This window comes from Anolis carolinensis, chromosome 6 (genome assembly GCF_035594765.1).
Source record: "Anolis carolinensis isolate JA03-04 chromosome 6, rAnoCar3.1.pri, whole genome shotgun sequence".
Classification (NCBI taxonomy): Eukaryota; Metazoa; Chordata; class Lepidosauria; order Squamata; family Dactyloidae; genus Anolis; species Anolis carolinensis.
The window spans coordinates 14,080,380-14,106,695 of NC_085846.1; the positions used below are offsets into that span (position 1 = coordinate 14,080,380).

At 44.0% G+C, this 26,316-nt stretch overlaps 1 protein-coding gene across 1 annotated transcript; it reads right to left on the bottom strand.

The window, feature by feature from the left end:
- Positions 1–353: 353 nt before the first annotated feature.
- On the bottom strand, positions 354–26,313 carry LOC103279913 (sacsin). Its single transcript, XM_008117162.3, has 8 exons — positions 26,187–26,313; positions 22,817–22,847; positions 21,719–21,806; positions 21,226–21,337; positions 20,764–20,910; positions 17,051–18,437; positions 13,631–13,719; positions 354–12,126 (listed from the first exon to the last, which is right to left on the bottom strand). The coding sequence occupies exons 2-8, from the start codon at positions 22,837–22,839 to the stop codon at positions 1,313–1,315; spliced, it is 12,660 nt and encodes a 4,219-aa protein (XP_008115369.3). The 5' UTR covers positions 22,840–22,847; positions 26,187–26,313; the 3' UTR covers positions 354–1,312.
- Positions 26,314–26,316: the final 3 nt, after the last annotated feature.

Consider the following 26,316-nt stretch of genomic DNA (forward strand, 5'->3'; position numbering starts at 1 on the left):
CTCTTTTTTGGGAAACTATGTGTCTGCTAATGCAAGCCAAAACGTATGTGCCTTCTTTGCTGAAGCATCACTGCTGGATCATATTCTGCTTATTATCTACAATTTGCTCAGAGTCAAGAAATGACTGGGGGAAAAGAAGCAAGCCCACCCCCAAAGACATTAGGGACTTGGAGCAATTGCATCATGGGTCATCTAGCTCTGGATATGTGCACTTTAAAATAGTGCTTGCTGCTGGTTTTCCTAGTTAAAATATTTTTTATTCATATCAATTAACTTTAAAGGTGACAGCTCTATATTGAAAGTAAACCCCAGCTGTAATCTCTGCACATACTCAAACAGAATTTTTCAAAGCCTTGTAGAAAGATAGGTATTTTTATTTTTATTACACATAAAAAATCTTGTACAGAGTAAGGAGAGTGAACAACTACAGTTCAGGCACAGGGAACAGAATCAGAAGAGTTTGGACTAACATGCAGGACTTCATGAAAATATTGAGAACTTCAGGATTTAGTAATGACAATAAACATGTCGAATATATGTACTTTCCAACAGCTGTACCAGGTGATAACACAAAGTACACTTTCTGAAATTTCATCTTCCACAAGAGTTGTGATCTCTTAACTGCTTCTCATCACCCTGAAGATGAGGGATTTTGGATCAGACTTAAGAGGCAACATTATGATCTGGTTAAATATATCAGCTGAGAAATGTGGGGCTGAGGACCAACAACCTGAAAAATTTATGTACAAAATGAATACAAAATAAGACAGAAGTATAATTGTCTTCAGGGAGTCACTGCCTCCGTTTAGTAAAGTGTTCATTTCCCTTTGTAGCCTGTAGCTTCATCTTCAGAAACCTGTAACTAGTCTCCATGTCTGTACTCAGGAATGATAATCTAGTCCAACCTTAACTGATGTAAAGTTGCTCCCCCCATTGCCAGCATCTTGTTCTAAGAAATAATATTTCCTCAAAATGCGAAAAAATTAACACAAAATCAAGAGTTTAAGGGATTCAGTGACTGCATATGCTTTCCTATCTTAGGGAAAGCAGGCTCTTAGTGAGACCCTGAATATTTAGGCATTCCCAGATTATTTAAAAAGAAAAGCTTTAAGGGGAAATGTCAAATCCTCAATAGCCCAGAGAGGCCAAGGAGTTAAATATAATTCCAGGTTAGAAAAGTTTTGTTCCCTCCACCCTTTATTTATTGTGACCTGTTTCAAAAGATTTGGTCCCTCGGTTTTTGTGAGAAATACTGCTGCAGTTTCTGCCACTCTAAGCCTGAGTCTTTTAAAGCAAGGATCCTCATATCTCATTACTGGCCAAGCCACTTCTTCACAGTGTTGAGGATTTTGCGAGCTGAGAGCAATACATCCTTCTCTTTGCACGCCTGGAAGGCCTCATTGGGAATGGTGGGCAAATCATGATAGCTAGGATACTGGGTTGTCTTGTCATCCACGCCATGATCCCGGAGCTCATCAATCTGCTCAGGGAGCAGTTTCAGCTCATCACCCCAGGATGCCACCGTACTAGCCAACATGGCAAGAGACTGGCTCTTGTCAAAGTGTCCTCCCTCGCTGTACACAACTGCTGTCAGGGCTTTCTCCACTGCCTGGTATGTCATGTATAGCAGCCATTCAGTGCTGCCATCCCCAGCAACTCCAGCCGCTGCCTTCAGATCACACTCTGCTTGCCGTAGCCAGCGCTTGGCTTCTTCCCCACAGAGGCGTCTTGATTGATTTCTTGAACAATTTGGCCGACTCTGATGGAATGACCAGAAGTCATAGTTGTAATATCCTCCTCCTCCTCCTCCTCCTCCTCCACCACCACCACCTCCTCCTCCTCCTCCTCCTCCTCCTCTTCTTCCTCCTCCTCCTCCTCCTCCTTTGCCCCATCTCTGCTTGGTGAACTCCTGGCGGCTGTGATGATGCCTATGAGCTTGCTCATTCCATTCAGACCAACATTGTGAGAAGTTCCAGAAGTTTCTTGTATTGGAATTACTACCACTGGGCTTATCCTTGTTCTCCATCTCCTGGATCCTTTCCTTAAGGTATTTGAAGATTTCATTGGCCAACTCCTCCTGACCTACATTTTTGTCTGGGTGATAGCAAAGATAGAGCCTTCTGACAGCCTTCTTCCTCTCTTCCACCGACAGACACCAAATTTCAGCTAGACAGGCATCCACTTCTTTCTTCACCTCACTCAGCGGATGTTGGTACCAAATACTATCTGCAGCTGGGCTTGCAGTGCTGCCACCACTGGGGCAATTTTCTACAAGGACCAAAGATTTATTCAGATCACTGACTTGCTTATTCCTTCGGAAATGATAAAGGTCATAGGTACTGACGTTCGCTTTTCTCCCTCCTCCCAAGTCAACATGGTACATGGGGATGTGGCCACCACCGCTCTGCTGCAGCCCAAGGGCTTCAAGGACCACAGCATAAAGGTAATGTTCTTTCAGCTGGGAAGAGTCCAGATAACCCACGTAATCTCCTGGCACAAAGGTATGGATGATGTTCATTTCCAGGCTGTCATACCATTCCTCAGGGATTTCTTCTCCGGCAGGCGGCAGGTTCCAAGCAGATCGGTGAGCAGGCTGATGCAGAGGCACTTTGTTGTCCTTCAGCACTTCTGCAATCTCCTGTGGCTCCTGGCAAACCAAAATCTTCATGAGGACTGTGACAGCTTCACTTTGGAGTCTTTCTCCCAGCAGCCTATTCACTTCTTTGGCTAGGATGTCAGCAAAATGTACGACCTTAGATCGTTCCAGTCTCTCCTGGTGCTCAAGATAAAATTGACACCTGTCATCTGGTAGCATCATAGCATGTGCCAGTTTGGCACACTGGGTTCCCTCAAGAGGCTGGGAGTTGTGCACCTTGATGGTGCACACCTTTTCATAACAAACCACTTCTAGTTGCTCTTGTGAGAAGTGTTTATCCCATATATACTGTATGTCCTCTATTTCTACTGGGTTTGCTGGGTCCTGCCATTTCAGCAGTGCAACAAAGGCCCACTGGAACTCATGAGAAATGAGAAGTTCTTTCAGGGAATTGCGGGACTCACAGTGTTCCCCATAGTGGCACAGTTTCAAAGAGGACTCTTCCAGCTGCTCTTGAGTGATGTTAGATAAGTTCTCGGGGCGCAACGCCTTAGGCAACAGGCCCAGGAGTCTCCATTGCTTATACTTGTCATAAGATAAAAAGCGGGAAAGATCCTCCAGAAAGTGAAAATTCTTCTGCAGTGCTTCAAGTTCTTGGTCAGACGTGCAGAAACTGAAGACAAGGGTATCTGATGGGTACAGCTTCCCATCAATACAAGGCAGATACAGTTTTTTCAGCTCTGTGAAATCCGCTGTCTCGTTTGTTTCATCTAAGAGCTGGAAGAGGAACTGAGTGGCTTTCAGCATGGTTTTAGTGAGATTGGGATGTAGCTGGATTCGTTCTGTCGTCTCCTCGTGAATTTTAGCCAAAACATTGGCATAATGATAGATGCTTGGCTCATTTTGAACACCAAATTTCTCAAGTAGATCAAGATAGGTACCTAGCTTTGCAGGCAGTTTGTAGAGGTAAGGCCTGAAGTCATTGGGACAATTTAATGAGACCACTACGTTTTGGGCCTCAGCTGTTTCTTCATTATCCACCAGCACTACAGGGACTCCTTTTAGGAAGTCAGCATCTATTTCTTCCTCTTTAGACAAGAATTCATACATCTTCTTTAGGACCTTTGCACGGGTTGCTCTGGTTTCAGAAGTGATACACGATGCCTGGCATACATTTCTCAGATTTTCTAAGACCAATTGGACAGGCAAGGTACACAACACCCCAAGTTGTTTCAGAGTATCATCTTTATCTTTTATAATAGAATTAGCAGAAGGCAGAGCAACCACTGAAGTCCAAAACAATTCTACCCTGCGTGAAGGGTAGAGAGAACTTTGGGGCGCCACTGGGACATTGCAAGGAACACATGGTGGGTGCAGGCAACACAGATCATCAGGGATGGGCCGAGACACCAGGAAACGGATCTTGGATACTTTTTCCAGGAAGGCATCTGACAGAGTTCCATTTGACCTGGAAAGCAGGTGTTCCCAAAGTGCTTTTCTTATTTTGGGAAGGTTATTGGATGTGGCACCATTCCTCAGTGCTTCTCTTTCAACTTTGGCAGCACACTCAAGAAAGTCCTCTTCAGAGATCACCTTCTGCAAGCCCACATCACGTAAGAATTGTTTCATCTCATATTTGCCTAGACCCACAGAGTCATAGAATGAACTTGGTACAAACCGAGAGCTCAACCCCAGCTCCTCAAAAAGTATCACATCTTCATCATAGAAGTAGGATGCAGGACGCAGTTCATTCTCCATGTCCCGGATGAAGGCAAAAGACTGAAACTTTGATACAATGACTTCTTTCTTATCCTCATACTCTTGATAACAAAGCCTCTTGATTAGGAGGAGTAACTTCACAGCCTGTAGTACACGGGCCTCAGGAAGATAGGGCAACTGAGGCAGAAGTTGCTGCACAAATTGCTGCAAGTCATTCATGACACCAATATCCAAGCACTCACTGAGAGAGCGGTTGAGAGAATTGTCACTCAGCAAAATAGTCTTTCTATCTACTTCATAAAGCTCCTTGAAGGTTTTAGACTCCTTCAAAATCTTAGACTCCAGGCAATACACATTTTCATATAAAGCCAGTGAAACATACTTTCCTTGATGAGTCTTAAACACAGGCAAGGCTTTCAACTTGCCAAGCAACGTACGGTCTCCTTTTATCTTCTTCAGACTAATCAGAAAATATACAAGTGTTTCAATTTCCCATGTTTTGAGCTTATCCCAAAAGAGGCTATTGTGGGCAGACAGTTGAGTCAGCACAACAGCAGGACTCTTCATCTCCAACAGACGTGGGCAGATGCAATTTATGGTAAGTTTTGGGGGCAGCAAGGAGGAGTCTAGCATAGCAAAACCCAGCTTGCAAAGGATTTTAGAAACTTCACTTGAGTCATCATTCACAATGGTGTCGAGGCCATCAAGGGGAATGAGGCGTCTACTACAGCCACACACTGGGAGCACAGCACAGCCTTTGAAGAGAGAAACTAGCTCTGCAAATGCCTGGTTCAGCTTGTCCTCATTCCCAAACTTACAAATCTCTGTCTCAAAGAAATTCCACATCTTACGTAGCCACTGACTGCACTGAGTGTCATCGGCCCAGTTGTCCAGTGCCAGCATCTCTTGGATGTAGTCCACCGATTCAGAGAGAGTAAAATACTTCAGGAACTTCATTTTTACTAACTGCTTTGCCTTTGTCATGAACTGAGCAGAGAAACGATCCTGGTGATGTGGGAAAAGATAAGAAATTCTACTCTGGTACACAGGCGCCTCCCGACTAAAGCACCTCAGCATACCATCCTTTGTCACCAGTAAAGGGAGGCCTTCTACACAGCTAATATCCTCAGGAAGAAGTTTGCTGAGGCAGAATTCCAGAAGAGCCAAGCAATTGGAAGTAGTCTTTATGGGTGTTTCTTTAAGGGGGCATGGCAGAGAGAGGTCAGGTAGATTCTTAAGGAAGTGGCAGAGGGAAGGAGGATCAAGAGTTAGGACATCAGCTTTTGCCTTGAGAAATTCATCATGGATCCTCTGCAGATACACGAAGGCAGGGACTAACTGCATGCCTAGATTCTGGAGAGTCTTTTCAAGCAAATCAGTTATCTCATACTGCAAGAAATAGGGATCTCTGACTGGTGTGCTCCAGTCTACATTCACTACTTCTGTTCTTACCTTATGCACATAATTAATCTGCTTCTGGTACACTGGTATCAATGGAAGATGCTCCTCATGTGCCAGTTCATAAACACAAGTCACCAACTCCTGCCAAGGTGGGGAAACATCCTCTGTCACACATGGAAAATACCACAAATATTTGGAATCCAGCAATGCCCTACATGAAGTTAGAGAGTGAAACTTTAAAGGCGTGTTCCCCAGTGCCTGGCGCAGCTCCTCAAGCAGCTGGCAATACAAAGGAGCCACTAGACATCGCAGCAACAAGCGATTCCATGTTGCATAGGTGTTGCCTTGGCCGTCATCTTTCCTCAAGTCACGTCGAGATGAGTCCACTGCAAAGTTCCCATTGATGTGGATGGGGAGGCCTGTAGTCACTGGCAGAGGAAGTGTGCAGAAGGCCCTGCCAGGTGGTTGTCCATTAAGACAAGCAGCCACACCACCATGTGGCAGCAATGTGCCCTCTACAATGTCTGTGGTCTCTATACCAATCTGTCTACCAACCAGCCAGTTGCTGGGAGCACTGGAGAAACTACTTTCCACCTTCATTTTGTAGAAGACTCTTTTGGGTCTGCCTTCATCCATGCCTCCTGCTGCAGCTGCCTGCTTGAGGTGTTTTTGGTATTCCAGCCTTTCAGGCTCACCACCTTCTGTCTTTACCCGCAGCACTTCCTTTGGTGTTCCTCCTGTCTGGCTTATCACAGAGAAAACCACAGAGCGAACATGATTCAGGAACATCACAAGGCAATCTGCTTCTTTTCTAAGCACCTCCAACATGTTTTCCATGTCTTCTTCAAACACAGGGGTCTTCCAGATAGGGGAAGTGACTGCATTTGCAAGAGTACGAAGGGGTAATCGGAAAACCGTGCCATGTTGCAGGTCAAACACATCAGGCAAAAAGGTATTATAAATATGTGAAAAGGCATCTTTGAAATCTTTAGTGAGGCTGTACTTTCCACCAGGAGAGATGTCATCAGAATCAGGGAGGTAGCGCAAAGTAGGGTCGAAAACACACAGAGCACTATCACCCGTTATAAAAGCAGGACAATCTGTCAAGTGAAAAACTGTGTTGAAGCCCAGCCCGTATTTGCCCGTAGCATCCCGCCTTCTGCCTTTGCCTCCAGAGCCTAAGCGTTGGATCCCTTCCAAGTCGCTCATCTCAAAGGTGCTGTCATTATAGATGCAAAGTGCTGGGCCTTGAAGAACATGCCATTCATCACTAAAAGAGCGCTCAGTCGGGTGTTGACGCTGGTCCCAAACGAAGTGGACAACACTTGCGCCAGCATCATCTGCATTCTGCAGCAACTCCTTCAGCACATCCTGGGAGGAGGAGTAGTCCCGGAGGATGTTGGACAACCGGGTGCAGAGATCTTCCTTGGCTCCAAAATCTGTGGCCCAGAGAGAGAGACCCTGGATCCGCCGGCGTGATAAAATGCGACGCTTTGTGGTGCGGATGCCACACCGTGTAGCAATCTCTCGTGGAATCATGGTATGACAGAGAAGCATCCCATTCTCACGTGGCAGCCATGGTGTGTCATCAAAGAGCAGCTTGGTCAGTGGATGTAGAACTTTGTCTTGATCTGGGAAAAAGATGCCCTGGGCCCGATAGGAGTCCAGCTCTTGACCCTCTGGCAAGGCTTCCATTAACCCTATGGTGATCAGCCTGTTCACAAGATCCAGATGCACTTTGGGAAGGGGCTGTCCATCTGCATTCTTGGCCAAGGTTTGCAGAACAGTGGCATAATCTTCTATTTGAAAAGTATCTTGCAGCCCTACACACTTCCACAGCTGCTTTTGCTGTTGATACTCCTCAGGCAGACGGAAGAGGTGTGGAGCACCATCAAAAGGTATGCTGCAGGCCACCTTACACACAGACACAAAACGAGCACCCACCAGAACAAAGGGGAAAGTTAGTGCCTTCTGGGATACCTCCATTCTGCATGAAGGGTTTTCTTGGATGATTTCATCCAGAAATGCATAGCATTTCATTGCTATCGTGCTTAGCATGGTCCTGGGCAAGGCATTCGAGCAATGTGAAACCGTCTCCAATTGCCTCAATACTGTAGCCACTGGAGGCTGGTGATTCAATCCTAAGAATTCCTTCAGTTCATTTGACAGCTTAAATCCTTTACCAAGAGCCTCCTTGTCCAGGACAGGTTCAGTCAAGCCCACCACTGCATGCAGCTTGTGGTGGTAAATCTCTCTGGGACAGCAGAGTTTCTTGCAGTTGCCAGGACATACTGCTGGCAAGAAAGGGATTTCTCTAAAAATGACCTGGATTGTATTGTTGCAGCTTTCCTGGACATGTTCATTAAGGAGGTTCAGGATACAACGGACTCGCCTGCAGGCCTCGTCTTGATCATGATGCCACAAAGCTGCCACAGTTTTGGCTCGGTCTATTAGTTCTTCAATAGCCATCCTATCTTTGATCATACCAAGATGCTCCAAGCGCAACAGTCTCTGTGGCTGCACAAACTGTTCACCCATGGGGAAACGGCCGTCTTCAGGGGTGTAAAGAGGTGCCACAGCCCCCCTTGGATGTACAAGTCCCTTAATGTTTTTCAGCAATGCCTTGGGAGTGGTGGGAATGCAAGGCAGGGAGGTCAGAATCTTATCCACAGTGGGATCACTCATATCCAGAGCACGAAGAATCAGGGCATCACGATCATGTGCCTTTAGCTGAGCAAGGTTGGGCAAAACAAGCTCCCGGAGGAATCGTGCCAGATTGTAGGTGTTTGGCAAGAGGACATCTGCTTGGGTACATGCTTTGAAATTTGTCTCCACCCAGCTTGGAAGAGACACTGCAATCTGAGGTTCTGGCAAGAGTAAAGGGAAGATCCTGGCAGCTATAGGATTCAATTGCTGCACACAAATGATGTCTGCAGCCAGAATACAGGCATGCCGGGCTGAGCACCACTTCTTTCCATCAGAAAACAGAACTGGCTGCTCCCCATCAACACCATTAATTAATGCTTGGTAGAAGGCCTTGGCTGCTTCACTGAAAGGATGCTTGGCATTGTGGACATCAGGCCAGAAAGTGTAGTACTTGTAGTCCTCCAGTAATCCTTCTTTGTACAACTCCCGAAGTTGAGACAATGCTCCAAGCCAGGCCCCCAACACGGAATCCCTCAAGAGTGCCCTGTTCCACTTGCCCTTCTCTGTGGCATCCCAGAGTCCTTTGCGATTGCTAAGTACAGCAAAGGCTGCTGTGAGGTGCAGTGGGAGGCCACTTTCAATGGGAAGAGGGAGAAAGCAGAAGGCGCGGCCCTGAAACCCATGCACACCTGGGACCCATCGTCCAGCAGCAGTGGCAGGGCAGAGAGGCAAGGCCACAGCAGCAACGGGAGGGGAAAAATGGAGTCCCTCTTTTCCTCCCTGTTCAAAAAGCTCTTGGGCTTCGGCCTTAGCTGAGCAGGAGTGTAGCAGGTAATAGTTGGCAACGCCCTCTGATCCCCATGTTGCTGTCAGTCGCACAATATTGAGGTTTCCCATCCCATCAAGCTTTTCCCTCTTCACTGTGGCTAAAGGCTGAGCATTTTCTGGAGAACTGGAACCACCGGGGAGGTGGGTCAGCGACACCTCCTGCACTTTCTTCAGGAAGATCAGTAGGTACTGGTACATTTCCTGGAAGCCAGTCTGCAGTGCTCTGATTCGACTGGGTCCAAAAGGCTCAGAACAGATCTGAGAATCTTTTGCCTCCTGCTCAGTGCGGAAGGGCAGGCGGAGGAGTGTGCCCGAGTAATCCTCCCCAGGTCGGCAGCCAAAGACGCCTCCAAAGGGTCGAAATTGTTCAGGGAACATTGTAGCAACATGTGGGGTCAAAGGCAACCGGATGCCTGGATTAGCAGGGCTGTGAATATGCTTCTGGAGGTGGGTGACATTAGGGTCAAAGATGAGCATGGTATGGCCACTGAGTAGAGAGGGCACGTCTGTGATGTGGTAGACTGTGCAGAACCCCAGCCCAAAGCGGCCGATCTTATCATCCTGGCGTTCCTTGGTGGCAGCACCTAGTCGGATGATGTTGGTAAAATCTGCTTTGCTGAACAGCGCATCATTCTGGGCCCAAAGTGCTGGGCCCTGGCAGGCAGCCATACCAGGGTCCAGGAGTCCCTCCGTGGTGTCATCATGCTGACGGAGATCCACTAAGAAGCGGCAGGTCTGGGCACCAGCATCCTCTGCATTCTGCAGGAGCTCCTGGAAAACATCAGCGTCCTGACTATACTCGCGAAGGATGTTACGGATCCGGAGGGTGACTGGCTCTGAAGGACCCCAGGCTTCAAAAAGTTCTAAGCCTGACAACCGTTTACTCATCATCTCTATGCCCAGGAAAACAGCTGTGGCAGAAGAAACCAGCTCATGCACCAAAAGAGGTTGGTCTCCATCCAGTTCGACAAGCCTGGACCGATCCATGTCACAGTACAGCACTGAACTTGTAGGGCGAAGAGCAAAACCAGCCAATCCTGGAATCCGTACAGGAACAGGCATTTCCCCCTCTCCGTGATAATCCTGAGCACAGAGCCAATCTAATGCAGCTGTCACAAGGAGCAGTTCTGCTTGCGTGCCACCTTGTGGCCGGGCATTTATCTGATCTGCCAAGTTGTGAAGAGCCTGGCATACATCTTCCGATGTGGGAGACTGATGGACACCCCATGCCACAAAGAGCCGGCTGTTCTGCTGGAATTCTGGGGGCACTTGTGGTATCAAGTCCTTGAGGTCCAAGCCATTTGGATAGGACAGTACTACTTTCTCAGGCAATGAAAAGCCCCTGCCATTCCACACTGAAGGGACTGTAGGTGGAGTTTTGAAATCACTCAGGTGTTGCTGCATGTGCCGATAAATGCTATGCAACTTTGCTGTTAAATCTCGGGTATCAGTGAGGCAGTAGGCTTGAGTAAGGCTAAGTAGATTCTCCATCACCTTCTCTGATTCAGGTGGGTGATCCAGACCCAATTTTGATGCGGCTTGTGGGCAAAAGACATTTGTCAGTCCCATGACCAGCCCCACAAGATCTACGTATTGCTCTGAGCAGAGCGATTCAGGTGCCCAAAAGCGTCCAGCTGCCACAAGCTTGGAGGAGTTGGTGGCAGGGACCCAAGGCAAAGACCGCAGCTCTTTCAGTTCCTGGCAAGACAATCGCGACAGTAGAGGGGTCTCATTGCAGACCTGGATGAGTGCCTGTGATTTGGCATCAGCAACTACTTCCTCCCGGAGCTGACTCACCTCCTTTGCAGCCAATAATGCATCAGCTGGAGAGATAGAGCTCAGGTCAGATTTCAGTCCCAGCTTGCGAAGTATTTGTAATACTGCTGGCTGCTGAAAAGGCCCGGCGGGGAATTTGCAAGGTCTTAATAAGGCCTGCAGAGTGTGGTTCTGGGGATCATAGAGATCAGTGGGCCGACCCAATCCTCTTGACTCGCAATCCAGAAAAGGAAGGTCACGGCACAAAGCCTGTAGCTCTCGACTCTGGCTGAAGAGGGAGTCCCCATTGTGCAGCACCCACAGCATGAATCTCTTGGCATCCTGTGCCCGGCTGGCATATGCCCCCTTCCCCATGGCTTTGACACATAACAGACATAGCTCTGGAGTACCAAGGAGGTTTCCCCGGATTTGGATGATCAGCCGGCGTTCGGCTTCACTACGACATAATAGCACAGGCTCTGATGTCAACAGATCTGTGGGCACTGGTGGAACCAGGTGTTTTTCTAATGCCAAGTAGCCCCGGGCTGGCACCAAGCCAGGTGAGGAAGGTGGAAGGAGGGAGGGCATCTTGAAGAATAGGGGCAATTCCTTTAGGACTTCAATTTCTTTTTGGGAGAGTGATGCAGCTGTTGAAAGAAAAGAGCTCAGGCTCTGAATCTGCCATTCAGGAAGGGATGCCAAGTGGCTAGTCACATATGTCACCCCCAGATGGGCAAAAGCCTGCAGGACACTATTTGGTGTGGGTTCAAGGATATATTCTCTCAACTGGTGGTGGCACCAGTCCGGTTCCCAGGTCTTGATCACAGTACATCCCAATGTCTCCAAAATCCCAGACACTTCATTTGGCAAACTATGCCCATTGTGGCTCTGGAACAGAAGGGTGGACTGAGGCAAAAGTTGTGCCAGTTTGATGACATTGTTGGAAACATGCAGAGGAGTCAATGGTATCAATGGGCATCCCCTGAAGGGTGCCAGGGAGGATGTGTGGCGACTCAGGAAGCTCCAGAAAGCAGTAAGCCACTCAAGAGGGGGTTGTGAGTACTCCTTTGGGCACCAAGATACAGGAGCTGATGTGCTGCTGAACCAATGTTTAGGAAGAGATTCACGGAGCTTCTGCTCAATGATGTTTTGATTCAAGGACAGCAGGTTCTGGAAAAATCCTGGTGATGCAAGACAGAAAGAGAAAATGAAGGATATATGGTTAAAATTAGGAAATTTTATCCAGGCATTGTGCCTACTGCCAAACTCTCTATCTGTACTGGTGTACCAAATCAAATACTACTAACATACCTATTCACATGAGACAAAGGAATCACAAAGAAGGTCATTAAAAAAAGCACAAAATCAGAAGTTAGTGAATAAAGTGTAACTTCAACAATAATTATGGCAACCACAATGGATCCCTACTACAATGTATTGCAGATGTCTTTTAAGACTTTGTGGCAGATCCTTCAAGTTACTATTGCAAAAGATGGAGAATGTGAGTGTAATGGATTAGAATGGATTTAATAACGGTCATACAGTGTTTTACTGTTTTAATTGAATATGATATTGGTTTTTAAGTGTGTTTTACAATTGTTGGTTTTTACTATATTTTGTATTATATGTGGCAGTAATCATGCCATTATGTAAGACCGCTCTGGGTCCCCTTGGGGGAGAAGACTGGTATATAAATTAAACAAACAAACAAACAAACAAATAATAAAAATCTACCATAAATTATATCAGGCTGCATTCAACATGCCTGTGCTCCAAAGAAATTTCCCCAAAAATGCATCCTGGAGTCAGTGTATAATGATCAGTGTAATAAGTAGGGAGTGAAATCTTCCACTTCGTCAAAATCTCAAATACTTATCTACACTGTATGGGAGATCCTTGCATTCCTTTCCTCCAGTGAATGGATAGCCCTGTTTGAAAATGGAGTGCAGGGAAGGGTTTTCTAAGGGCAACAAAAGTTAAATCCTGAAAATAGTGTACTTCTGTAAATATATTGTTCTGTCCTCACAAGGCTGCACCAAAAGCAAAAACATTTGCTTAGATCAGCAACTAAACTTTGAGCTCATAAAAAATATTGGTGGGAATAAACTGTTTGCTTATACAAATAATTATTTGCATGGCAATGAAGGCTGCTCCTCAAATGTGTAATCCTATAGTAGCCTCTATGTGTATAACAAAGCTTGGAAGAATTGCTTTTTTAAAAAGTAATTTTTTACAAAAGTGAGCCATTGCTCAAACTGACTGAAGAGTCAGTGTAGTAGTTAGAGCAGTCTTTCTCAATCTGGTGCCCTCCCAATGGCCATGCTGTATGGAAATGATAGGAGTTCCAATTCCAAAAAGGGAAAGCACCAGGTTGGAAGAGTTTGACCAAAGTTTAAATTGCCACTTTATTTTGAATGTCACCTGTTGATTCTAGGCAAGGCTTTCTTTTGATTCACAGGATCTATCTTTCAACCTAACTAAATTCACAAGGTCGTTAGGAAGATAAGATGTGGATGGGAAAAACTCTGAATAGCATAAAAGTGGACTAGGTTTCTATCTGTTTTTCCTCTCCAGGATTTTCCTTCTTCCATTCCTGATGCCCCAATACAAAGCCCGAGTTGCTGAGTTCTAGGGTGGTCTTGACCCAACATTCAAAACACATATTGGAAAATAATCCTGACTCACCATTTTTTGCAATTGCCTTTAAGTGTTCCAGCAATCCTGGATTTAGATCCTGTGGGATAAACTGATGAGCCAAGCCAGGCAACAGGACACTACAAATCCAGGAAAAAGAAACCACAAATAAGCAAGGAAAGACAAAGCAAGATAACAAAATGCCAGGCATACAATAGGACAGATTTGTCTTTAAGGTAACAGCTTCACCAATGAGGCTAAACATATTATGGAGACAAAACAATGCTACATACTAGCCTTTGTCAATGCAGTATATATTCAGATGTACTGCCTCTCACTCCAATCACCCACGAATTATGTTCATACATAACAGGAAGTGTGGGGAAACCTGTTGTTATGATTGAGCCTCATGGCTCTGCTACTGGGAAGCGTGGGCGTAAGACTCCTCGAGAGTCAGATACTCTCGAGGAGCGAGAAAGAAAGAGGCTGCGAGATATCTTTGCAGAACCATCTGATGAGGATTCTTTTGAGGGGTTTACAGAGAGAATGGAGGAAGAGGTGGTGAGCTCGGAAGAGGATGAGATGGATTGGACTCGGGTAAGGGAGGAATTGGGTGCCACTGGCAATGATGGGATGGAAGATGATTGGGGACCTTCAGGACTAGACCCATGGACAAGCTGGAGGGATGGAACGGGATCCACAGCTGGGGATGCTGTGGGGCGTAGTCAGAGGTGTTCCAGCTCTGATGAGGAAAGTGATGAGGAAACGCCCGGGTTAAGGAGGGCAGCTGATAGTGATGAGGACTTGTAACTGGCATAAAATGGGGCTTGGGAGCAATTGCAAATTGCGTTGGGCAAGGTAATCTGGACGAACGCTTGGGATCTGTGTGGGACGTTTTCCTGAAGACGGGTGTGTTTCGTGTGCTGACTACGTAAGTTGTTTTGGAATTTGGGTTCAGACGGCGGGAGGAATTGTGTGGGCTTTTGTTTGTGCAACCTCTGCTTAATCTCAATAGCTTTGACCTTCCGTCGTCTTCTTGACGGACGCCATCTGCTACTCTGGATTTACGGACTGAACTGACTACGGGCTCGGATTCTCCTACCTGGACTTGGTGAACTACAAACGTCTGCTTCTGCCTTACGACCTTCGGAAAGAACTGGGACTACGCTACTGCTTCAATCCTCGGCTGTTGTGTTTGTATTGGAACCTTGCCTGCTGTGTGGAGGAGTAACTTCTAGGTTACTCAAAACATAGTGCTGGCAGCAGAGAAGCATCTGCTGCCAATTAGTTACATTCTTTTGAACTCTTTGTTCACCAGTTTCTGTTTTGTTTATTCTCAGGCTGAAGCAAGCTGTTTTGATTTTGTCCGGATTAAACTCCGGTTTAATCCGGTTTATCTTTTGAACGTTTTTCTTGCCCCTTTTTGCTTTTTAAGGCCAGCGTTGCCTAGCCCTTGTCTTTTACGGGCATTTTGAGTTCTGTAAATCCAATAAACTCTGTTATCTTTGATCTTGTGGCGTTCTGTCCTTGACACCTGTTGTCTTCCAATATTTCTCAATAACAGCGTAGTCAAGCGCTGTTCTTTAAGAGGACAAGCCAGATTATTGTTTGACAAATTTTTGTATTCATCTGTTTCTTCTCTTTTGCATAGTGTCTATGCTCAAAGAGTAAGACAATGCATCAGAATCACACTGTAGCGGAAGAGGACTAAGTTTCCATCCTCCATGCACTTTTTCTGAACAAACCCCATGGCTGCTACTTGGAAATTTTTAAAATGTGGAGTATCTAGTCAGGCATTTCTCTCATGACTCATTATTTGGCTTCCCAGAGAGCACCTGCTGCTGAAGTTCTTAATGGTCCAAACATCACAGATTCTGCAGCAAGTTACCCTATATGTTCTTGTATAAGTCTAGAAAGTTTTGAAAAATCAGACTAAAAAACTGCTTATCTTACTGCTTATCAGCTTATCTACAGGTCAATGTGAATAGTATACTTACTTTTAATTCTTATTAAAAAGGAGGAAGGTTTCTCCTTCTCTAAGTAGAGTGGTGAAGAGGAAGGCCTTAGCCTGTCCTGAGAGAACCTAAAAGAAGCACCAACCTCCTCTAGTCTCTCTGTAATGGCACGGCTTTTGACCTTTTTGAAAACCAGGGTAGGAAATGGCTCCCAGAGTGTTTCTCAAAACGACCCTCAATGTATTCATATGTCATATCAAAAGCCATTATTTTGGCCTCAAAGCCTGCATGAGCATATACAGTACATCTGAAAACACACATTAAGACACAGCTTAGTTCTGTAATGGTCAAACTAAATGTATTCTTCCTTTTTTGCATTTTTCTCTAAATAAGTTATTATAGCTTAGATTGAAGGGACACAGTCACATGGTGTGTTAATTAGTTCATAGTAGTTCAGTGTTTAGTCTCATATCTCAGTAAGGTGTATTAATCTTAGGATGCATCCCAATGTTCCTCTACACTGTAGAATTAATGCAGTTTGACACCAGTTTACTTGCCATGGCTCAATGCTATGGAATCATGAGTGTTGTAGTTTGGTGAGGGACCAGTACTTTCGGCTAAAGACATTGTAAAAACTACAACTCCTATGATTCCATACTGTTAAGCCATGACTGTTAAGTCAGTGTCAAGCTGCATTAATTTGACTGTGTAGAAGAATCATTACTGTAAGATTCCTAGATTTTGGAACTCCTTCCCTTGGGAGGTTAGATTGGCTCCCTCCTTACAGCCCTCCCTCTAGCAAGGAAAAATTGTCCTGCACTTACAGCCTTTTAGGAAGTGACTGCAACTAGGGTGTTTAATGACGGGTTGCTTTATTATTAGACTTTTAATATGTTTTACATTATTTGATTTTCCAGATTGTTCAATTATTTAAAAAATATTTAATGCACACATTACAAACATTTCAGTAAGTTTTTGATCTGTATTGTCATTATTATTTTGTCCCAATATTGGAGGAAAGGCAGGATATAAATGAATAAAACAAAGAATAAGCATGATATAAAATAAAGTCCCAATGTAAGTTAAATCAGTTGTATCACTCCAGACACGAGGGAATAAAAAAAACAATACTTGGAAAAGTAAGCTGGCCATTAGTTCTATGATCTACAGTCCAAAAAGGTAATTTTTCCAAATCCTAAATGGGGCTGGATCCACACTGCCAAACAATGTAGTTTGAACTGCATTTTATGGTCAGTATAGACCCACATAATGCAATTTGTAGCAGAGTTGCTGGTTCTAGTCTGGATCAGTGAAAAGACTGGGGCAGCAACACCATCTGGCAATAAGAGACAGGCATTTGGAAATAAGAGACAGCGTAGACCCATATAAGGTGGCTTGAACCACATTATATGGGTCTACAGTACACTGACCATATAATACAGTTAAAACTGAATCATTTGGCAGCATAGACCCAGCCATCATCACCTTGAGGTTCAAGTATGGAAAAGTTGCTCACCTGGGGAAATTCTGGTTCTCAACAAATACAGTCTCTCCAGACGCTCCAAAGCAAGTGAAGTGTCCATTAGCCATTGGTAGCAGTGGTAGACCATTCAGTTCTTGGTAGCACCCATCTCCAACCACATATTCCAACAGCAGCTGCTTCTCCAACAGGGAGAGTTGACGCCAGATGTTGCTTGCCCTCAGCAGGGTCTCTCTCACAAACTTGGTGGTAGCCTCCTGCGCCGCCGGCCCATTTCCAGCACCCAAGGCCAAGGCTCGGCGGACATGGCGAGGGGCCTCAGCCAGCAATGTCCCTGCCAAAGTGAGGGCCTTCTCCACTGCCAAACCCACTGGTGTCTCTCTCAGCTTCTCTGGCAAGAGGACGGCCTCCCGGGGATGGAGGAGGTGAGGGATTCCACCACCAACTCGCACCAACAGTTTCATGTCCATCAACCTCTGGCAGATCTGAGCTATCAAAGGCTTGTAGCGGAGTTGTTGGCTTTGGTCTGGGTCTGGCCATGCTCCATAGGGGTCACTGGAATGACCCAAGGCCAGCAACACCATTTGGCAGTAAGAGACAGGCAACATCTCCTCCATAAGCAAGTGGTTCCAACGGCCATCGGCTCCCCGTGCTTGGGAACCTTCTTCAGACCACTGCACATGCCTGCGGTCGTCTGTCAATTGGAAAGGACCACTGATGTGCGCCGGCAATCCTGTTAGGTTTTCCTCTGTGGCAGGAAGTGGTAGAACGCAACTGAGGCGCCCAGTGCATTTGCCTTGCAAACAGTAAGCCAATGACAATGATGGACTAGAACTCACGTTGTCAGCGAGAACCCACAGCTCTGGGTAGGCATCCCTTTTAGCTCCAGCTGTCAGCACTAGCCACTCACCGCTGGTGGCTTGTTTGTCAACAACAGTGCCACCTAAAGTAAGCTTTCTGATGTGGGCAGCTGTGTCCAATTTTGCATTGGAGAAGTCCTCAACATGGCCTGGTCCATTGAGTGGATTCGTGGTGGTCTCTGCTTTTAGGAGCTCAGTGATGGCGCCATCAGACCCGATGAGACCCAATGTCACTTTACGGACATTCCTGAGGAAAAGCAGGCTGATGGGAGCATCGCTCAAGAAAGCGAGAAGCAGTTCCCGCACTCGTTTTGCACTGTACAAATTTTCTGAGATCTTTGAGGGACTCTGTCGTAATGGAAAGCGGAACAGGGTGCCTGGGAAGTAGCCCTTAGCAGTTGGGCAAGGCTTGCCAAGTGAGGCCAGTGATGCCCAGAATGGCTGGAACTGGTCAGGTGCATCTTCCCATTCGTCCACTTCCCAACGTTCACCTCCATCTTCCAATGCTGTGGTTTGCGTGTCCAGCACAAGCAGAAACTGACCAGACAATATAGATGGAAAATCTGAGGGAGAAGAAATTCACTTTAGAAGTTTATACACACACACACACACATGTACTGAGTAGACTCTCAAATATCCGGCACCCATGGGGATTTAGTTTCTCGTTGTTTGAGGGTTACTATTAAAATGAAGAATGAAAACCCTTTATTGAATTCATAAAAAAAACAAAGGAAGAGGACCACAATAGGATTTGTGGATTAAAATAATACAAATGGTATATAGATGCATTATGTATTGTTAACACATTCTATATTTAAGAGACTCTAGAGGTCTTAGATAATTGAGCCAGTAGTACTTTTTAATTTGAACAGATTATTGTAAGCCTTGTTATTTAGAGATTTTAGAAGGACATATATATAATTTTTCTGAAGTGTTAAAAAAGAGAAGTGTTAAAAAGAGAGAATTTTTCTGAAGTGTTAAAAAAGGGAATTGAATTCCATGGACTTATATGGCAATAATTAAAATTGGAATAACGACATCCAAAGAACTAGAAAAGAATATTGAAATACTGGATATGAAAAGATATGACAACCAGTCTTGACAGCAGATGACAAGAGACTGTATCTGCTTTGCTATAGAGGACATTTGGAATTTTAAAAAAATTAGATAATGTGTATAATAGTACTTGTGTGAAATATATGGATGTAATAACAATAACAAACTTATTTTTGTTGTCCTCTCCCCCCTCCAAATTCCCTTTCTCTTCCTTGGTGATATAACAGATAATGATATAACTCTAATTTATTAACCAGAGCTCCACACAACTTCTACCCCCTTTTACTTTTCTTTTTGTGTGCGCGTGTGAATACTATTACGTTTTATTATTTATTTTAATGTATAATAATAAAAAAACTATTACTACCAGAGAGTAACTATTAAAATAGTCATAATACTATACCCCATATAGGTAAAGGTTTTCCTCAAAGATTACGTCTAATCGTGTCTGACTCCAGGGGTTAGTAGTGCTCATTTCTATTTGTAAGCCAAAGAGCCAGTATTGTCCATAGACACCTCCAAGGTCATGTGGCTGGCATAACTGCATGGAGTGGTTACCTTCCTGTCAGAGTAGTACCTATTGATCTACTCACATTTGCATGTTTTAGAACTGCTAGGTTGGCAGAAGCTGGGGCTCACAGCAGGAGCTCACCCCGCTCTCCAGAATCAAACCGCCAACCTTTCAATCAGCAAGTTCAGCAGCTGAGCAGTTTAATCTGCTGCGCCACTGCGGGCTACCCCATATACCATACTATAAATTCTGTATTGACTTGATATCAGCATTGAAATACGCTAATTAATAGCAAATTAAGATAACACAAATGTAATGTAATGCAGTTTTATTATAAAAACAGCCTTCTAATTGCAGTATGCCATTTTAATTAAAGTATTATTTCTTTAATTTCTTTGCTGGTGGCTTGTGAGTGCTGTTCTATATATGGGGTAATATATGAGATACACAGAAAGCTATACCACTTTTAAAAAGAGGAAATTTTTCAGGAAAAAAAACTGTTCTGTGAGAGCACCTATCTCCTTCTCAATATGTCTTCCTCTCAGTTTTCTGGCAGTTTCCAATTCCTGAGCATTCAGGCCTCATTAATTCTTGTATGCCTTGCAATGGTTTGCTCATAGCCAGGTCTAGAAGTTCTTTCCATCATATTCTCATCAGAAACTGTATGCTCAAAGAGTGCTAGAATATTCTGGGTATTAGGCTCTGTGACTATTTAGCTGTATCCAAAATGGTTCTACAGATTATGGACAAAAGGGGAACTTTAGCCCTTTCCTTATTTGCCCCACATTTTGTTTGAACTCACCTTACTGTTGGAAATTTTGTACCCCATTTGTGCTTTTGCTCCTATGATTGTATGTATAGCTAGCTTAATTCTATTAATTTTGTCTCGCTCTCCCGTACGACCTACCAAATTCCTTAAATACCCCATCTATACTGTCATGCAATCCAATTTCTAAATTCAGTTAATCTGCATTCTGAAACTGGATTATATGTCAGTGTAGATGGAGCCTTACTTAGGATGCATCTATACTGTAGAATTAATGCAGTTTGATACCACTTTAACTGCTATGGCTCAATACTATAGAATTATGGAAGATGTTATCTCATAAGGTCTTTAGCCTTCTCAAACTAAAAAGCTGGAGTCTCATCAAACCACAACTTCCATGATTCCATAGTATTGAGCCACTGCAGTTAAAGTGGTTTCAAACTGCATTTATTCTACCTTGTATGTGAACCCATATATTGCTCCCCTTTTCTCACAGTGTGCCCTCTGACTTTGAAGAAAAGTTGTCTCCTAAATGAAGGTATAGATAGATTCTCACCTGTCATGTGGTAGACTGAATTGAAGCCCAAACCAAAGCGTCCAACCGTTGTGGGGTCTTTCTTCTTGTGACTAATGCCTGGACTTTCAATCCCCTTCCAGTCAGCCTCCGAAAATATACCATTGTTATAAGCCAGAAGTGCAGGGCCTGAAAGAGAAAAAAATTTAAGCATGTCATGATGTTTATATATTACTCTTTTTCATGCTTGTTTGCATTTCTCATAAAAGCAAACAGATGCATTTCAGCTAATGAACTAGAGCTTAGGAAAGAAACTTTTTGCACACAAACTTCCTAAAGCTACCAATGGCAAGTACTTTTGGGCCCCATCTACACTATCATATAATCCAATTTGAAACTGCATTATATGGTCAAAGTAGACTCATATAATCCAGTTTAACTGCAATAATTTTTCTAACTTTCCATAATCTCATCTCAGTTTGTAACTATGAGTCGGCTCCGTACCTTGGGTGCTCTCCAGCCCCTCAGAAAAAAGGCTTTGTGTTCCAAAACTCCGGTCATCATAGAATAAGATCACTTCTTCGGCACCTGCATCATCAGCGTTTTGGATCAGCTCCTTTGGGAAGAAATGGTGTGAATAAATAAGAATCAAAAGCAGCACTGGGAGGGAAGAATCCACAGAATCTTTTTCAGACACAATTTTCTCGGAGTTGTTGTGCATTTTCCAGGCTTCCATATATGTGGGCGAAACATCAGGAGTGAATGCTTCTGGAACATGGCCGTACTGCCTGGAAAATGCACAACAAGCCAGTGATTCCGGCCATGAAGGCCTTCGACAATACAGTTTTCTTGATTTGGTTCATCATGGAAAGAGAGGGTTTCCCAAGTCTATCTTCATTCAAATTTGTCTTCATCCAAATAACTATTGTCTACGTCCATCTCAGAAATCCAGATATAAAAACACTCTGAACCCAACTCTTATAAAACCAAAACTCACCTTTAAAATTTGACCCCCATCTGGGTATTTGCGAAGGATACCCTGCAAGTATTCAAGGACAGGAGGTGATCTCTGTCGGAAGCCCTTCCTGCAGAAAAGACAGGCAGAAAGCCTAATGGTTACAGAGTTATTCCTATGAAAGAGGAGAGACTTCTAAATTCCCATTCAGAAACCATCAGACTTCTGGCTTATATGTGCTGCCCCATGTGGTGAGCCAGGGAACTGCACACAGCAGCATCTTCCTGCCCTAAAGGCATCCCTCTCTTAACAAAGCCTCTGTTAACAAAGCCTTTTTTTAAATATAAATTAATTTTATACTAGCTCAATTCTTCTCTTCTCTACTTTGTCCCCTATGTATGTATGTATGTATGTGTGCATGACTTTAAATCACCTGCCATCTTATTATGACTCCACGAATTTCATAGGGTTTTATGCGGCAAGGAATACTCAGGATGTACCTACTATATTAATGCAGTTTGACACCACTTTAATTACCATGGTTCAATGCTACAAAATCCTGAAGTCATAGATTGGTGATGCACCAGCACTCTTTGGCACAGAAAGATAAAAACCTTGTACATCTACAATTTATAGGATTCCATAGCATTGAGCTATAGTGGTTAAAGTGGGATTAAATTGCACTAATGCTACAGTGTAGCTGTACCTTGCTGCTCCCAACTCTATCCAAGAGCACAGCTGAATGTTTTAAGCAACATCAGCAATGAGAAGATGGTGAAGAAGGAGTTGAGAAATAGAGTGATTTCCAATTGGAAAAGGGGGTCAAGCAAGGCTGCATTTTATCATTCTATGCATGAACATTGGAAGGAGAAACATCAACAAATTAATATAAAGGCAGTCCCCGACTTACGAACAGGGTGACACAACAGGAAGTGAGATAAATCTGCCCATCGGAAGGGAAATTCACTCCTGAAAGTGTTTTCATAGGGAAAAGTTGGCTGGAGTTACTTAAAAAATGTACCTGTTCCGATTTACATACAAATTCAACATAAGAACAGGCCTACAGAACCAATCTTGTTCGTAACTTAGGAACTGCCTATATATGGATGGCACCATAAATCCATGCATGCCCATTCTTACCTCTTTTTCTTGCTCTGAGACATTCTCAATCCTGCAAAAGTGGAGAGAAAATTACATAAAATGGAAAAAAAGTGTTGGGAAAGAGACTCAACATGTAAGCACACTAATATAATTTGCATATATTATGTACTTGTTGTATACTAGGCCACTTAAAGATCACTGAGATCTTTGTCTGGAGACTTAAGAAAAGTGGAAGTGGTTTGAAAGCAGGTAATGCTTCCAGTGACATGTGTAGGTACATCTCATTTTCTTTCTTTCACCCATGCCTCTAGTCAAAGAGGTTTTGTGGGAAAGCCACAAAACCCTGGCTTATCTACTTATTGTCAGCAAAACACATAAACCACAAGGAATGAGTCATCTTTCATACCAAAACTCAAGAGAAAACTGTTATCTGCCTCCAGCTGCCTGATGCTTCTCTGCTATATAACGGCTTTCTATCAGTCTTGGTATTTCCATCAGCTAAATAGTGGAGTTTGGGGAGTGTGTATATGTGTGTGCTTTTTACTTTTTTTTAAAAAAAAAGCCTGCAAATTGTAAGGGAGGGGGACGGAAAGTAAAATTAAAGCAGTTTGACATCTCTTTAATAGCCATTACTCAATGCAATGGAATATTGGGAGATATACTTTGGTGAGGCACCAGCACACTTTGGCAGAGAAGGCTAATGACCTTGCAAAACTATCACTTCTAGAATTGCATAACATTGAGCTATGGCAGTTATAAAGTGGTGTCAAACTTCATTATTTCTACAGTGTGGATGCTTCCCAAGTTAGATCTGCTCTCAGGAGAGCCGGGTTCTTCTTAAAGGCATAGAGAATGAGACAATCCACATAACTGACATTTAATCTACACCAGGAATAAGAGTAAGAGATGAGCTGATCATTTCAACCCCAAGAACTCTGGTCTGCATCCATCAGACAGTGTTCAAATTAATTCCCAATTCCCAGCTGTTTGTTTATCTTTCAGCTACAGTGAGTCAGCATGAGTTGCCTGGCTTGCTCTGGGTATGCCAATTCTATGGAGGGTCCTCTCTGGGATGTTTATGATTTGAGAGTGGTCTTCACTTTATTCTTTCCCTAGTGTTGTGGAGGTCTGCCACACGTGACAGTGTCCAACAGGTACAGAATAGCTTGGGGGGGGGCGTGTGCAAATTCATCACATACGACAGGGGTGGGAAGTGAGTGCCACTCCAAATGTTGCTGGAGTATAATGCCCAGTATTCTTTCCTACTTATTGGAGCTGAAGGTCATGGAAGTTGAAGTCCAACATCTGGACAGCAGTGTCCAACATTTGGCTATGTTGGGTTGGGAATATAGGAGTTGTTGTCCAACACAACATCTGGAAGATAACACAACGCCCCTTTCTGACACAAGGTGCATCTTCCTTGTAGAACTGATGCAGTTTCACACAATCTTAACTGCCACGGCTCAAAGGTATGGAATCCTGCGAGGTGTAGTTTGGTAAGACACTAGTACTCTTTGACAGAAAAGACCCTTTGAAACTACAGCTCCTGTGATTCCATACCATTCAATCATGGTGGTTAAAGTGATGTCAAACCCGCATTAACTCTACAGTATAGATAAAAACCTACCCTCCAAGCTACATGGATGCATAATGAGATAGTCCAAGCAGGGTTAATACTCCCACTTCCTTTTTTTATTTCCTGTACTCATGTATTAATATGTTTTGTGCCCAAATTCCAGGTTTGTCGTTCATTTGTTTTAAAGGAGACACTCTCCAGAAACCAAAGGCAAATTATATGAAATAACAACCTCCAATTTACAGGTCAAGAGCACACAGACTTCAGACCCTTCACCATACCAACCCAGGTATGCTTGAAAATCATGCAAAATATCAGAGAGAAAAAACAATTTCAGCATCATCATTAGTTTTAAAAGGAAACAGGAACCACTGCTCTGATTCTGCTGAACTGCAACGTTCATCATCCCCAATCATGGATGAATCTAATCTTAACACAGTATGAACATGACAAATCACACGTAACATCATATTTTGTAAAGAAAATGTACCAAACACAGGTGTCAGTGGTGCAATCGGCAAAGGATTTTCACAACAGATAAATTTTTGGCCCAGGATTTTGGCAACAGATAACTTTGCAGCTACATTTTTAAAACACGCTTTGGATGCATCTACAGTTCTACATCATGTATATCAAACAAAGCTTTGGCTGCATCTACACCCGTGGTTCTCAACCTGAGGTCCCCAGATGTTTTTGGCCTTCAACTCCCAGAAATCCTAACAGCTGCTAAACTGGCTGGGATTTCTGGGAATCGTAGGCCAAAAACATCTGGGGACCTCAAGTTGAGAACCACTGATCTACACCATATATGTCAAACGCAAGGCATGTCCTTTTATGTGGCCCTCCAGATGCTGGACTACAACTCCTGTATTCCTCATTATTATACATTGTGACTAGGAGTTGTGATACCATAGCATCTGGTAGGCTGCAGTTTGTTCCATTTAGTCTGGAAAATTGGGGTTTGAATTTAGGTACAAGGCTTTTGTCTGACTTTCAAATATTTTTTAATCTTTCCCTGACCTTTGAGTCACAGGTGCTGTTGGATTGCTATTCCCATTATCCCCAGTCCTCATGGCAGTTAATCCAAAGTGATGGGAGGGAACCCAAACTGGGGGGAATCTACAGAACATCCACCACGAAGTTAAAAAAATTATAGTTGGTCCTTTGAAGGCAACCATTTGACTGATGTGGCCCTGGATGAAAATGACCTTCACACAGTGATCTACACTGTAGAATTAATGCAGTTTGACACCACTTTAACTGCTGTGATTCACAGCTATGGAATCCTGGGAGTCGGAGTTTGGTGAGGCCAAAGAGCTTTTAAAACTACAACTCCCAGGATTCCATAGCATTTAAAGTGATGTCATGCTGCATTACTTCTACAGTGTAGAAAATGCACCCTTTTAAAAACATTTATTTATTATTTATATACTTAAAACATTTATATTCCGCCCTTCTCACCCCGAAGGGGACTCAGGACGGAACATAAAATAAACCATAAATATACATAAACATTAAAATCAGTTATCTTCACTTTAAAACCATTATTTAAAACCATTTCAAGAGCACTTTGTGCAAAAGTTATCAACCTTCGAGCTCATTCCCTTGTCAATTCCCTTGTAACTCAGAACTCCCTGGCTTACTAATTGTAACGACATTCCCTTCTGTTTATAATTACTTTCAAACCAACTTTTCTCAAACTTTGGGTTCTATTTCAGATGCCGGAAAGCCACCGTTTCCCCTCCCAAGGCATTTTAGGAATAATGAAGCCTCACTTCTAGATCTCAGAGGACTCTGCCCGGTCAGGATTCCCATCTCCGTCCCGTTACTTACACGATCTTAATCCCGGCAAGAGGTGAGACGATCCGGTGGTTTCCCCGCCAATCCCTCCGAGCGCCCTGCCAAGACTGCCGGGGATTAACAGATATGCTCGGTTTTTAAAGCCTCCCGCAGAATCGATTCG